This window comes from Camelina sativa, chromosome 16 (assembly GCF_030686135.1).
Source record: "Camelina sativa cultivar CO46 ecotype springtype chromosome 16, ASM3068613v1".
NCBI lineage: Eukaryota > Viridiplantae > Streptophyta > Magnoliopsida > Brassicales > Brassicaceae > Camelina > Camelina sativa.
Genome location: NC_141895.1, coordinates 23,105,110 through 23,120,105, shown reverse-complemented (window position 1 = coordinate 23,120,105; position 14,996 = coordinate 23,105,110). Strand labels below are relative to the sequence as shown.

Sequence of the window (14,996 nt, the reverse complement as noted above, 5' to 3'; positions counted from 1 at the left end):
CAAAATCTTTATTATTCTTTTTGTTTCATACCTTTCGCGCATTTTCCTCATACTTCATTTGCAAAACCTTAGCTAAGTTTGACAGTATGTATCTTAAACATAATTGTCTTTTCGTGAACTTTCTTGAATGAAATGTTGGTATACATTTGGCTTTCTCTAATTAATTACTGTATGATATCTACATTATCTATTTCTTTGGTCTGACCTTTTTGTCATCATTTGATCTTCTTCCTCCAATTCTCAATCACGATCGTCATTTGTCAACATTAAAATTTTGTTCTTAAGAAACCCTTTAACAAAAAAAAAAATTTGTTCTTAAGAAAATGAAAACATTATTAAATTTAAGTAATATTTACCAATTTAAAACCAACAAAAGAACCAATTGTTTATAGATGAAAAAAAATGATTTTCGAATGCTCATAAAGGAATAAAGCTGTGAGTCCTGTGACATGTAAACCTGTTACGTTAACAATACGCTTCGATACATATATGCACACGCGCAAACATAAACTGTAATACCAGTGGAGAGATTCTTAATATCTTTACAGTTCGTAATATATATATATATATATATATATATTATTGGGATATTATTCGATATCACAAATCATATCCCGTCCATTTAGTAATTGCACTTATTAGTTTCCTAAAGTTACGCTAACTAGTCTTGGTGACTAAGTTTCTGTAATGCATATATACTTGTAATCGTTTATCAAGTAAATACACAAGATTCAATCATCTTCTTCCTCTGATTCTACATAAACGAAGGAAAGTGTAAAGCAAATCGTTCACCAAAGAAGAAGAAGTATCGCTAGTCAAACCAACACCCCAAAAGAAGACTGAATGTCTTCTTGCAGCAGAGACATTTTTTTTGGTGTGTTGGTTTGACTAGCGATACTTCTTCTTTCAGTGTTGGAGAGATTCTTAATATCTTTACAGTTCGTAATATATATATATATATATATATATACTTTAAACATCATTTCGACATGATTTTGGATTAATACACAAATGGTCAAATGAGTTGAAAACAATTTTAATTTTTTTCTTTTGTCGACGATTTATTCCGAGATATATACATTTTGGTGATCTTTGATCATTATAAAACTCTTCTTTGCAGCTTTGAATATTTATTTATCTGGAAGGACAGTTGGACCAACGTGACAGAATAAAAATCTTCTTTCATATCAAATTTTAATTATAAACACGGGTTTTATAGTTGCAAAAAAAGTTACACTTTTTAACACGCCCAACGCTTTTCCTTGTCATATTTTGTTATCTGTGCATAGAAACTTTGTATATTAAAGATTCACTGAATTGTGCTTAGTGACGACGGTGGAGTTAAAACGTTCAAATATCAGACGAAAATTACACCTGGGAACATTGACTAAATTTCCTAATTATATATGTTATGTACGTTAATCATTGGAATGTTTGGTGTTGACATAACATTATAATTCAACCCCTCACGTATAATGTTAATAATCAATCATATAAACTGTCCCTTCGACGACAAATTAACATTTAATATTAGTTCATTTCAGGTTGGTACCACGTCTTGATAATACTAATTAATTGTATCCAAAATGGTATTGACCCAACCGAAATAAAAGTATGAACCGTACATTTGTTTCACTTGAGATATCACTGTTTACTAATAGGCTTTTAAGTCTTAACTATTTGTCTATTTGCATAATCGGGTAGACAAACTAAGACTGTTGGATGGATGTGAATATACATATACTACAATATATCATCCCAATAATATATGAAAAATTATTGGGTTCACCCCTAGGGGTGAACAACTCTCATTCACCCCTCTTAATTAACCAATCAGAATACAACAATATACCATATTATATCATATTAAAAAAATCAAAATTAAAATAAAAAGACAATACAAATTAAGAAAACAAATTATGAGGATCTTTTATTAAAGAAATTATGTCGGTTTGGGTTATAAAAGAGTATTATAGTTTAAATTTGTAATTTCAAAATTTTTATATCGTCTGAGTTTATAAAGAATGGTTAGATTTAGATTTTAGAATTAAACAAAATTATATGTCGGTTTGGATTTACAAAAGAGTGGATAGAGTTTAGATTTTACAATTAAATGAAATTATATGTCGGTTTGGGTTTACAAAAGAGTGTTTAGGGTTTAGATTTTACAATTAAACAAAATTATATGTTGGTTTAGGTTTATAAAAGAATGTTTAGGGTTTAGATTTTACAATTAAACAAAATTATATGTCGGTTTGAGTTTATAAAAAAGTGGTTAGAGTTTAGATTTTACAATTAAAGAAAATTATATGTCGGTTTGGGTTTATAAAAAATAGTTAGGGTTTAGATGTAATAATTAAAAACTATAATATAATATTTAAATTAATAATTTTAAAATTGATTGATCTACATAGTTTATTTTCTTAATTAAAATTTGTTTTTCTTAATTTAAAGAGGGTGAATAAAAGTGGGATGAACCCAAAAATTATCCATAATATATTCCTTACGCAGTTAATATTATTTGATGTGGAATCTTTATATGGCTTCATATATATATCGTTATACAAATGTTGCATTGAATTTAAATCAGAGAAGAAACCTTTTTAGAACGTTGGGGATAACCCAATCGTGCCGACCCAACTATTCCAATTTTACATTTACATGTCTAAAAAAAACTTAAAACTGTTTAATCAATTCGACGCTATTTTTTTTTAAGTTTCGATGCAAAACTAAAAGACTTTCAAATTAAATTGGCAGTAAGAGGCAGAGTATTATCATTATGCTTTTGATTTCAGTGAATTCAGTTTTATTTTATCACACGCGGTTTTATTTAATTACAAAATGGAAGAATTGACCTAGCTAGGTGTAAGTTTGAGCGGTGGAAAAAATTTCGCAGATTTTTAATGTTAGTCAACTTTTAATTAAATAACTTTTCAGTATTGAAATATTAAAAATTATTAAAAACACAAAGTAATGAATGAAATATGGCAAAATATCACCATTGAAGTTTTGAAACAAATTAAATATGTACGTGACTTGTCAATCCGAAAAAGGTTTGTTTACTTATTTTTGTGTTGCTAATAAAATAATAATTTTATATAAGTAAACATGACAAAATATCACCATTGAGGCTTTGACACAAATTAAATTAAATACGTGTGTGACTTGTTAAAACCGAATGAGGAGAGAGTAGTGTGATCAATCAGAATCTTTTTTGGACTCCTTCTCTCTCTTAATATTTTCTCTCCCTTCTCTCTTATAAAGAACTCGCTGCCACTCTAGGTCTTCATCTCCGACCGGCGGCCATAGCGTCAGTTCGGCTTTAGTTTTATGTTTAGTTTTCTAGTTCTTCTTTCTTTTATGGAGAAATCTTTGATTTTTCTAGTCTTTCTCTTTTTAGATCTAAGATTTAGGTTGTTTGATTTTGTTGCAGGATTCATTTTTCTTCTTTGCCTGAGCTTTCTATGGCCTAAACCGCGTTGGCTCTAAACCACTCACAGTTGGTGTGGTGGTGATTCGGTTTCGGCGATCTATTGTTTTAGGTTTCCCTACACAGCTTCAACAGATCGGATCTAGGGCATGATCCGCTCAGGTTTGGGTTCTTCTTACTGGTTCAAGTCACTTAGTTGACACTTCCGACCATGGCGTTTCCGATAGTCTCTGAATTGAGTTCTTCTGTTTCGCCGCTCAAAATTCCCCAAGGTTTCTCTTCTGAAGACTCTAAATCAACAATGTGAGGCAAGATATTCGTAGTCTTTCAAGGTTTTGGTTAACTCTGGTGTCCTTTGCCTTCTACTTCTTGCGTTTTTGGTTTGTTCGGGTAAAAAGAAGTTTGGTTTCTCTGTGTAAAATCTACCATCCTGTTTTAGATCTCTTTTTTTTCTTTGTTTGGTTCCCCTTGTGTGGGGCTTAGTTTCCGAGAGCTTTAGACCTTGTAGGTTTGTTTTCCCGGGGGTAAAGATATCGTCGGCTTAGTTTTCGGAAATTAAAGTACTCGGCCGTTTCTTGTAATTCTCCTTTATTTCTCTTTAATATATATTCCAGATGACAACAAAAAAAAAAGACGTTAAAACCGAAAAAGGTTTATTTACTTGTTTTTGTGTTCATATTATAAAATAGGTAATTTTATTTAAGTAAATTTATTGCAATTTCCATTATAGACTAAGACTATAAGCTAAAAACGGGGAATGTGGCATGATAATCTAAGAATAATTGTACAGTTTCTAGTTTCTCCCATACTTTATTAAGTTATCTTTACATTAATATTTGATTTTTTTTTCCTCCAAACCTATAAATATTAAGTAGAGAGCTCATGGACAATTAATACATGTACCACACAAATTAAAAGAAAAAAACAACCCGTGAAGAAACAAAATATGGCTGCAAAAGCTACAATCCGAATCTTCACCGACGTTAATTATCTCCGATGCTTGGCTTTCTTCTTCCTCCTCTCGTGCCACTTGACATCTGGAGCCGGAGGAACATGGAGGCTTCTCTTACCGAACGTCGGAATCTCAGCAATGCACTCTCAGCTCCTCCACAACGACCGTGTCATAATGTACGACCGAACCAACTTTGGTCCTTCCAACATCTCTCTCCCTAACGGAGCCTGCCGAAAGAGCCCCAACGACGCCGTCTCCAAAACCGACTGCACAGCGCACTCGGTAGAGTACAACGTCGCCTTGAACAGTATCCGTCCCTTAACCGTCCAATCCAACACTTGGTGCTCCTCAGGCGGAGTCACCCCCGACGGCACTCTCCTCCAAACCGGAGGAAGTAGAGACGGAGAACGTAAAACTAGACTATTCGCCCCTTGCGACGACGATTCTTGCGACTGGACAGAAGTAGATAACGGACTAGCTGCAAGCAGATGGTACGCTTCGAACCATGTTCTCCCTGACGGTCGTCAGATCATAATCGGAGGTCGAGATCAATTCAACTACGAGTTTTTCCCAAAAACAAACGCTCCAAATCTCTACGAATTACCGTTCTTGGCCCAAACCACTGATCCTGGACAAGAAAACAATCTTTACCCTTACGTGTTCCTCAACACCGATGGTAACTTGTTCATATTCGCAAACAACAGAGCTATATTGCTCAATTATGCAACAAACACTGTCGTCAAAACTTATCCGGAGATCCCTGGAGGCGATCCGAGAAGCTACCCTAGCACTGGCTCGGCCGTTCTCTTGCCGATCAAGAACCTTGTGTTAGAGGTTCTAGTGTGCGGAGGTGCACCGAAAGGTTCGTACATCCTCGCTTCTCAGAGAAAGACTTTTATTAAAGCTCTTGACACGTGTGCGAGAATCAATATCAACGACGAGAATCCTCAGTGGGCTGTTGAGAAGATGCCGAGAGCTAGAGTTATGGGAGACATGACGCTTTTACCTGACGGACATGTTCTGTTAATTAACGGTGGTTCTTCAGGGACAGCTGCTTGGGATCTTGGTCGTGAACCGGTTTTTAATCCTGATATTTATCATCCCGATAGACCGGTCGGTTCAAGATTCGAACCTCAGAACGCAAACGCTATCCCTCGGATGTACCATTCAACCGCGACTTTGCTACGTGACGGGAGAGTTATCGTCGGAGGGAGCAACCCACACGCGTATTACAATTTCACCGGTGTGCTTTTCCCGACGGAGCTGAGTTTAGAGACTTTTTCGCCGTCGTATTTGGAATCTAAGTACTCGAGTCTTCGTCCGGTGATCATGGATCCTATGCCACAGACAACGATCAATTACGGTCAAATCTTGAGGCTGAGGTTTACTGTACAGGGAAGAGTGAAGACTCCGGTTAAAGTCACTATGGTGTATCCTTCGTTTAATACACATTCCTTCTCGATGAGTCAGAGGCTTTTGGTTCTTGATCATGTCTTGTTTTTAAGGATTGGTTTGAGCAGGATTTATGAAGTTAGCGTCAGGACTCCGAGCTCTGTGAATCTTGCACCGCCCGGTTATTACATGGTTTTCGTGGTGAACCAAGATATACCAAGTGAAGGTGTTTGGGTACGTTTAGAGTGAACGTGACCCTATCATCAACATTGGTCATTCCCTACTATATGTGTGATTTTTATTAAACCCACAAAATCGGGTGATTTTTTTGTTTTTTTAATATTTATGACTATTATTTAATTAAGACCTTATTATATATTTATTTCTTGGAATTGTATGTTATTATAATGATGCAATTACAAAAAAGGAATCAGATACTTTGATATTATTTTGAGTCGGTGAAGTTTTCATGTTATATAGGATACTTTATAGCTACGTGAGAAAGTTTAATGGTTTAAAAGGAACACGAAATATCTAATTTAAGTTTTTAATTACGCTAAGAATAAAGGGGAATAACGAGGACGTGGGCAAAGAGAACGATGCTAGACGACTTATTCTTTGCGGATATATGTGGGAATAATAAAAAAAAAGATAAACAAGAATGTGTGATTAAATAAGTTGGAAAACCCAAAAAAGGAACGTCGTGTGTACTGAGATTTGCGAGACCAGAACTAGAGAGGCAACAGATTCTAAAAGACAAAAAAAACTACGTACTGAGTTACGTCATATGATCCAACTAAAATTCTTACTGTCTTGCACGTCTTCCACTTATGTCACTCTCGCAATTGTGTAAACTATATCTACGCCATTTACACCCATTCACAAAACATGCCACCACTTACATTTCTAGTAAAATTCATATCGGATCCACTAAGAGCATCTTTATTGGTAGGTTCATATTTTGGAGTTCTTACATTTTTTAGTATTAAAAAGTGTACTTTTATAAAATAAGAACATTTTGTTTGTTAATTAAAATTGCACTCTTCAAATGGTAAGCTCTTATAAGTTAGGTTCTTAGTTTTGAAAAAAATTGTACTCCTTCATTGGTCACCTCAAACAAGCAAAACAAAAAGATGACCAAGGAACATAGACCCTAATAACTAAAGCAATTAGAAGATGTGGAATGTGAAAATAAATTGGATATATGGGTACATACAATCCAACCAACCAAAAGAAGCTTTTCACCAGAGCTATTGAAGAGAAGCACACACAAACTAGATCCAATTTGATCAAGTAAAATATACATGCTAGTTCTACGATAAGCAAGAGAACAAAATATAAATCAATAACAAGTAGCAGAAAAGAGTGATCTAAAAATGTGTCAAAGTAATTGAAGAGGTCCACCCAGTGATGAAAGTCACCCTAAATTAGAAAAAACAAACAAACAAACGTGAAAACAAGAGTAGACAAGAAAAAAAAGAAGGAAAACAGATTCACAAACAGGATATTAAATTACCTTGTCAGAATTCCCAGCAGAACATGCAAGGGGTTCTTGTACCAAATTTTCATTGTTGTGTACGAGAGGAAAACAACCACCCAAATAGACAAAACAAGAAGTGATGGACCTACGATCCAAAAGTATTTTGTTCCATTCTTATTAGTAATATATATAAAATGAATAAATCGTAAGGTGGAAAAAAAACATGAATTGGTACAATATTTTCAAGAAATTAGAGAAGAAATTAATTCACATGGTCGAATTGTTAAAAGAATCATCATGAAGTTGGATGACAAAAGTATAGACTTTTTCATTCTGATTTTAATTATATATAGTTCGTTTTTACACACACTTTAAATGAAGTTGGATTAGTAATTTAGTATTGCTTTTGGTTTGGATTCTCTACTTATCTAAAAAAAGAAAATAAATTATCACTAGACAAGAAAAGAAAAAAACCTAAAATTACCCCTTTTTTGGTCGATAATTCTATTATTTCTACTATCTCCATTTCAAAATGTAAAATGTTTCGGGGTTAGTACGAAAACTTTTTTAAAAAATTGTACCTTTTAATTAAAATATATAGTTTAAAAATAAAAGATATTATTTCATTAAAAAAAAATACAAAAGTACAGAGCCCAATAACCAAAAATACAAGAGCCCAAATATAAAACCCAAACAAAAATATAACTCAAATTGTTTCTAATCCAAACTTTCCTCTATTTCGAATCAACCAATATGTAAATAATTTGTGAATTTTCAAGACATCAAAAATCTTAAACCCCTACAACCAACAGAGCAAAACAGAGAAGAAACACAAGTGGATTAATAATATTTTCTTTGCAATCTCAGGAACACAATCTTCAAGAACAATGATCATCAATTCAATCTAGGGAAGCAATAAGTACGAAATATCAAAATCATCAAAAACCAAATTCATAATATCTCAGAAAAAAAGCTCATAAGAACATTGTAGCTTAGTTAAACGCACAACACCAAATCAAAACGAAAGATAGAATAGAATCCAAAATACTAAACATAATAAACCCCTAATTGATTCCATTCCACAACTCTAAGCACGCTCCCCGCGAATTCTTCTTGCGAGCTGAATGTCTTTAGGCATAATCGTAACCCTCTTGGCGTGGATGGCACAAAGGTTAGTGTCTTCAAACAAACCCACCAAATACGCCTCCGCAGCTTCTTGGAGTGCCAACACAGCATGGCTCTGGAATCTCAGATCCGTCTACACATATATACACACCCAATTAAACAACTTCAACTAGGATCAAGATTCATCAATTTAAGGAATCACGAATACATATTCTAGGGTTTTTTTTTTTATCTATACGTACCTTGAAATCTTGGGCGATTTCACGAACAAGACGCTGAAAGGGAAGCTTACGGATCAACAACTCTGTGCTCTTCTGGTACTTACGAATCTCACTGATTGATTTCCACAAACAACACACAAAACCATCGGGTTTACAAAATTGGGAAAACAGAACATGATCAATGATTTGAGAAGGTGAAATTTACTTACCGAAGAGCGACGGTTCCAGGACGGTAACGATGAGGCTTCTTGACTCCACCGGTGGTCGGCGCAGATTTCCTCGCCGCCTGAAGATTACACAAATCAGTTACAGCCAAATTCGAAACCCTAGATTCTCATATTTTACAAATACCAAAAACTAAAAGAAACGAACCTTGGTGGCGAGCTGCTTCCTCGGAGCTTTTCCTCCATGTGATTTTCTCGCGGTTTGCTTCGTACGAGCCATGAGCTTCCTTCTTCAACAAAAAAGATCTGAGAACGATGAACGAGAGAGAGAGGAATCGCAAGTCTCTGAATTGTGTTTTTGAACTTTGGTGGAGATGAGAGATTAGTAAATAAAAAAGGTATTTTATATAGCGAGGGAGGGAAGGTGAAATTAGGTCGGTTAATTTTGGGAGATTAATGAAGGAAGGATTAGTTTGATAGTCGTGCGATTAATGACATGTTCGACGGTCCAGATTTTATTTAGGATAAGTTTTAGCTTGCGTGTCGATCCACGTCTTCGATTCTTATTGGTTTTTTTTTTTTTGTGTGTGTATTAAGCTTGTTAATCTGACTGTTTTGTTGTTTGGTTTTCTTCTTGTTGAGCTGCAGCCCAAATTGATTATGGTCCCATATGAAATAGGCCCATTATAGTTAAACCCAAGTACAAGATGTGGAAACGCAGAGAAGCAAATCGTGTTATCAAATAAAAGAGTATTTTTTTTTCCACATGTGTGTATAAACAAGTTAACAACATATTGTGTACTAGTATTCTACCCGTACGTAGTACGGGGACTCACTATTTGTATTAAAGTCATATGTGCGATATTACATATACGGTATTACGGTGTAACATCTTTTTAACTGTTTGTGCAATACATAAACTAAGTAACGAAAGAGAGTTCATGAAAGATATAATATATATTATGGTTTAAAAAGCTCAGAAGGGAAAATCACAAAAGTCCAAATTTAAAAGTCTTCAAGACATGAACGCTTAATTCAATGAAGAAGAAGTTGACGGTTGACCACACACATAACTTATGTTGAGCTTTTTGTTGTGCTGAGAAGACTTGAGCTTTAATTTATGTCATGTTGACATTCTTGAAAGGCTTTTCCTTTGGCGTAAGATCCATGTCGTGTCACCAACTCACCACATGACCATGAAATTTCTGTTTATCTATGCGCTTCTTGCAGCTTTCTTTCATGCTTCTTCACTTAGCTTTCTTGTTTTCCTAATTTGCCTTCTTTCTAATGCTTAACTTTTATATTGTATCTCACTGTCAAACCTGCTTTATAAAAATCCATTTTTAACATGTTCTGAAAATAAAGATAAACAAAAGGCTATAGATAACACAGATTTTGTTATCTAGTTTAAAAGCCCGTACTACGTACAAATAAGATAAGTATAGCCATGCAAGCCTGTTTGTATGTGGTCTAGCTTCTATTATACAAATTCTGAATAATTGGTGTGTGGTTGGGAGGTGTCGTGAGATTAGAGAGACTTGAGGATATATGGTCATTTGTAAAACATTGAGAAAGGCTTGTATGGAGATACATGAAAATTGAAAAGAAAGAAAAAAAGTGGTTAGATCAAACAAAACATGGCAAAGATAAAAAAGCTGAAGTAAATTAGAAATCAAATTGTAAAAAAAGATATGATTAAAAGAGAAACAATCTTTAACAGTGCTGTGCTGATTATAGTGTAGGATATGATTAAAGAGATACACTCTTTAACAGTGCTGATTATAGTACAGCATCCTAAAACCAGTAAGAAATAGAGAGTTGGAAGAAAAACAGATAATTTTTGCAGTATGTAAATAGAGGTGTAAGAAGCCTACATAATTGATAATAAAAAAATATATTTATAAGGCTGATTTTAAGAGTAGTTAATACTTAACAGCCTCCAGTTTTCATACCTTGGTTTTTTAATTTAAACTCCAAGTTTAGTGTATACATGATTCCATTGAACCTCACCTGAAAAAGAAAAAAGAGACCAATTCACCTTCATATTTCAAAAATGTTTTGGGCTGCAAGAATGATCTGCATACCTTGCCATTTCGTTGGAGTCAATGGTCTTTACGAAGTCATCTCCTTATTTTGCTATCTCAGTCAACGTCTACTTTCCAGATGAATAAACTTTCACCCCTTTAAGCCTCCCACGTCAACAATCTACAATATTATCTATTATGTATGGTAGAAAAAGAAAAAAGGAAAATTTCTGGTATGTCAAAAAGAATTAATAAAATAAATTGGATAGAAATTAAAAAGAATAAAAACATGAGAGAGTTTAGTAAATTAACATAAAAAAGGGGGATTTACACATCATTCTTACTATTCGGTGGGTTGAAAGTTAGATCCTCAAATCCTTAACAAATAAGAAGATGAGTTTGATGAGTATATAACACGACGATGAACAAACTGAACCAAAGTTGTGAAATCTGAAAACATAAATTGTAAATAGAAAGACAAAGACAAAGAACAATCAGTTTCGATCTAGATAGCAGAGCTTAGAATCAAAACGCCGAGAGAAGGAAAATAGAAGAAGAGCGATCTGATTATTTACCTTTGGATTTTTTGGCCATGTCTGTGAATATCAACATTAACTTCAGTTTTTGTTTTAAACCCGATAAAAGTTGCATGAAACCGGAATTAGAGAAGGAAGAAAGCTAGGATGTTTATTTTGCTCCATTGTTGGGAAACGGAGAATTTAGACTGTGGAGAAGAAGAACAGTTAGTATCGAGTGTTTTTTTATATACTGTAGATATGTTACAAAAAAAATAAAGAGGTGGAGATCATGGAACAGTTTACAAACCGATAATACCTATTTCACTTCTTTTTTTTCTCCTTTCTAGTATTTACACGATCGTTTATAAAAGATTTATTTTTTATTTATTTTTTTTTTTAAAATTTTTAAAAAAATAAAAAATCTTATCCGGTTTAATTTGATTGGACAAGTGACTTGTGCTTTATAAGATAAAAGATGAGTGACAAGTGACAGCAACATATCTCTCTGATCTAAACATGTTATGTCTTCTTCGGTTTGTTAGATATTTGATATGATACAATATCAAATAATTTAAGGACTGACTGATATGATTCATCGTACGTATTAAAAGAAGAAGAAAGGGACTGGTCAACAAGTCAATGGTGACGTGGCTTTGGACTCGGAAGAAGTCAAAGAATAAAGCAAAGATTCTTTATGAAAAGGAAGCTTTGTCGTTGGGAATTCGAATAAGAAGACCCGTTGAGTCTCTTGTGTTTCTCATGTCTCATTTTGTGAATTGTTGTATCAAGCGATGTGCTTGAGAGATTGATGCGATCTCTGTATTTTCGGTGAGGCTAGAGTTGTAAACACTATTACATTTCCCGATCTCGTTTGATTACAATCTCTGTGGTCAATCGAATCGTTCTAATTGCATATCGTTAAACACTAGTTCTTTGGAGATACTAAAGTCTATCATTGGTGCGGTGATACTGTGATCGAAGCTTCAACGTGATGGGTAAGGGTGAAGAATCAGAGCTTTAAGAAGATGAGAGTTACTGCGCTGATGAATTACAACAACATTTGAAGGTTTTACAAGGTGGATTCAAGCGCTTGTGTGCAGCGAAGGTGGAGTAGGAGGAAAAATTGAACTCGATGGATGGTATGTTGCGTTCGGTGATGGCGGCGTTGGATAGGATGGAGATCCGAGCAGGAAAACAACCAGAACAGCCAGAGACTTCGCATCACTCACCACATGTATCATACTCTCCTGATTTGTTACATCGTACGACAGAATCTAGTCCCCTTCCATTAGAGAATCGCTCGATTTTGCTTCGTAAGATAGAGATGCCAGTGTTTGAAGGTTTTCAACCTTCTGAATGGTTCTCGAAAGTGAAAAGGTTCTTTCGTGTGGGTAGGTACCGCGATGATGATAAATTGGATTTGGTTGCTTTGAGTTTAGAGGGAGATATGTTGAAATGGTTCAATTGGGAGATGAATCGGCGTGAGGTCAGTTCTTGGGATAACTTTAGACAGAGGTTGTTCCTGCGTTTTGGCGAATTAAGGGATGAAGATCCTGGAAATCGTTTGTTCGCGATTAAACAAACCGGTACAGTTGCGGCTTATGTGACAGAGTTTGAAGATCTTTCTTCTCAGGTTCATTGTTTGGATGATTCGCATCTGGAGAAATTTTTTTACAATGGTTTGAAACAGGAGATGAAGGAGGTTATTAAGATGAAGGAGCCTAACGGCTTGGATTATCAGAAGGCTGCAGTTTTTTTCATGGAATCTAGCTCTTTTTGTCAGCTTTTGAGTGAACGCTCTGTCAAGGTGGTCAATACAAGTCCGTCATATCCTCCTCGGTCTGGAACTTATGCCCCTGCATCGAAACCTATCTTGTTGCAGAGTGGTACAGGTCAAGGGGTTAACACTGTATTATCTCCATCGAGAGGGTCTGAACCAAAACAGCGACACTCAGCAGAGGAGTTGGATGCTATGACAAATATTTCATGAGCCATGTCTATCCTTTGAAGGAGTTGCAGATCCTCACTGTGGTGGATGGCTTGGAGTTAGAATTGGTTGACGATGATTCTATTGTTCCAACTGAGTTGATAGTGGATCAGCAACGAGTGTTGCACTGCTTGTCTATGAATTCTTTTTTAGGCAAACATTCTCCCATGAATACTGAATTGGTTGGTTTGATTGGAAAATCGAGAGTGGTGATTTTGTTGGACTCAGGTGCTTCACATAATTTCATTACTCCATCCTTAGCTTCTCGTTTGAAGTTAAAGGCTTGTGAAGACAGTACTTTGGAAGTGTTGTTGGGTAATGGTGTGTCTGTTCACGGCTCAAGCATTTGTAAGGATGTCACTTTCTCGTTAGCTGGTGTGGAATTTAAGAATGATTTCATCACGTTGGAGTTGGGAGGCGTAGACGTCATTTTGGGGGTTCAATGGTTGGAAACTTTGGGTACGTATGAGATTGATTGGAAGCGTCAGGAGTGGCAGTTCATTTATCAGGGTAAACGAGTGACTTTGATGGGTGATCCTTCTCTGCATTACCCTCAGCTGTCTCTTAAATCAATGGAACCTCCTGTGCATTCTACTATCTTGGTTCGACAGTGGTGCTGGCAAATACTGATGTTTTAACTGTAGATAAGCAGATGGATCCGGCTCTGTCTACAGTTTTAGACAAATTTTCTTCTGTCTTTGCTATGCCTACTGGGTTACGTCCGGTGAGAGGACAAGAGCACTGTATTTCACTGAAACCTGGAGTACAGTCTAATACTGTTAGACCCTATCATTACTCTCACTCAACTAAGGAGGTTATGGAAAATATGGTGGAAGATATGTTGACTGCAGGGATAATTCGTCTTAGTACCAGCACTTTTTCAAGTTTTGTTTTATTGGTAAAAAAGAAGGATGCCTCTTGGAGGTTTTGTGTAGATTACAGAGCTACAATACCAGACAAGTTTCCCATTCCAGTCATTGATCAACTCCTTGATGAGCTTCATGGTTCTGTGGTGTTTTCTAAGATTGATTTGCGTTCTGGATATCATCAAATACGCATGAAGGAGGGGGATATCAAGAAAACAGCATTTCGGACTCTCGAAGGCCATTATGAATTCTTGGTCATGCCTTTTGGCCTAACCAATGCTCCAGCCACTTTTCAGTCTTTGATGAATAAGGTTTTTCGACCATTTTTGAGAAAATTTGTGGTAGTATTTTTCGATGATATCTTGTTCTATAGTGGTAGTATTCGAGAGCATGTGGATCATTTGGGGTTGGTTTGCAGTTGTTGCAATATCATAAGCTGTTTGCTAATCACAAAAAATGTCTATTTGAAGTACCTTAGGTCGAATATCTAGGCCATATTATCTCTGCAGCTGGAGTGGTTACTGATGCGGCTAAAACCGATGCAATGCGTAATTGGCCAACACCGGTGAACATCAAAAATTTGTGGGGGTTCTTGGGATTTACCGGGTATTACCGAAAATTTGTTCAGGGTTATGGTTCCATTGCTAAGCCTCTGACAGATTTACTTAAAAAGGATCAGTTTATTTGGTCTGAAGTTGCTCAACAGGCTTTTGAGTGTCTCAAGCAGGCTATGGCCTCTGTTCCTGTCCTAGGCTTACCTAACTTTGAAAAGGTGTTCATCATTGAAACGGATGAGTCGGGTAATGGAGTGGGAGCGGTTTTGCTCCAAGATATGAG

The 14,996-nt window shown here is 35.5% G+C and overlaps 1 protein-coding gene, 3 long non-coding RNA genes and 1 pseudogene across 6 annotated transcripts; 2 read left to right on the top strand and 3 right to left on the bottom strand.

Annotated features, from left to right (window-relative positions):
- The first annotated feature begins 3,148 nt into the window (after positions 1-3,148).
- On the top strand, positions 3,149-4,130 carry LOC147925879 (uncharacterized). Of its 2 annotated transcripts, none has more exons than XR_015583696.1 (2): positions 3,149-3,310; positions 3,434-4,130. It is a non-coding gene; the product is annotated as an uncharacterized LOC147925879 (long non-coding RNA). The 2 variants fall into 2 exon arrangements; XR_015583697.1 differs by having other exon boundaries at positions 3,179-3,332.
- A 91-nt stretch (positions 4,131-4,221) lies between these two features.
- LOC104751435 (aldehyde oxidase GLOX pseudogene) lies at positions 4,222-6,228 on the top strand (annotated as a pseudogene). The gene has a single exon (XR_015583695.1). The product of XR_015583695.1 is annotated as an aldehyde oxidase GLOX pseudogene (transcript).
- Positions 6,229-7,030: 802 nt separating this feature from the next.
- On the bottom strand, positions 7,031-7,517 carry LOC147925878 (uncharacterized). Its single transcript, XR_015583929.1, has 2 exons — positions 7,291-7,517; positions 7,031-7,196 (listed from the first exon to the last, which is right to left on the bottom strand). It is a non-coding gene; the product is annotated as an uncharacterized LOC147925878 (long non-coding RNA).
- Positions 7,518-8,189: 672 nt separating this feature from the next.
- On the bottom strand, positions 8,190-9,253 carry LOC104751434 (histone H3.3). Its single transcript, XM_010473372.3, has 4 exons — positions 8,973-9,253; positions 8,810-8,886; positions 8,622-8,712; positions 8,190-8,512 (listed from the first exon to the last, which is right to left on the bottom strand). The coding sequence occupies exons 1-4, from the start codon at positions 9,042-9,044 to the stop codon at positions 8,342-8,344; spliced, it is 411 nt and encodes a 136-aa protein (XP_010471674.1). The 5' UTR covers positions 9,045-9,253; the 3' UTR covers positions 8,190-8,341.
- A 349-nt stretch (positions 9,254-9,602) lies between these two features.
- On the bottom strand, positions 9,603-10,844 carry LOC147925877 (uncharacterized). Its single transcript, XR_015583396.1, has 2 exons — positions 10,717-10,844; positions 9,603-10,086 (listed from the first exon to the last, which is right to left on the bottom strand). It is a non-coding gene; the product is annotated as an uncharacterized LOC147925877 (long non-coding RNA).
- Positions 10,845-14,996: the final 4,152 nt, after the last annotated feature.

Excerpts from the sequence above, each read along its gene's own strand:
- LOC104751434 (XM_010473372.3), bottom strand. The coding sequence starts at position 9,044 with ATGGCTCGTACGAAGCAAACCGCGAGAAAATCACATGGAGGAAAAGCT. Across the intron at positions 8,713-8,809 it reads CCTGGAACCGTCGCTCTTCG|TGAGATTCGTAAGTACCAGA; the intron begins GTAAGTAAATTT and ends GAAATCAATCAG. Across the intron at positions 8,513-8,621 it reads AAATCGCCCAAGATTTCAAG|ACGGATCTGAGATTCCAGAG; the intron begins GTACGTATAGAT and ends ATATATGTGTAG.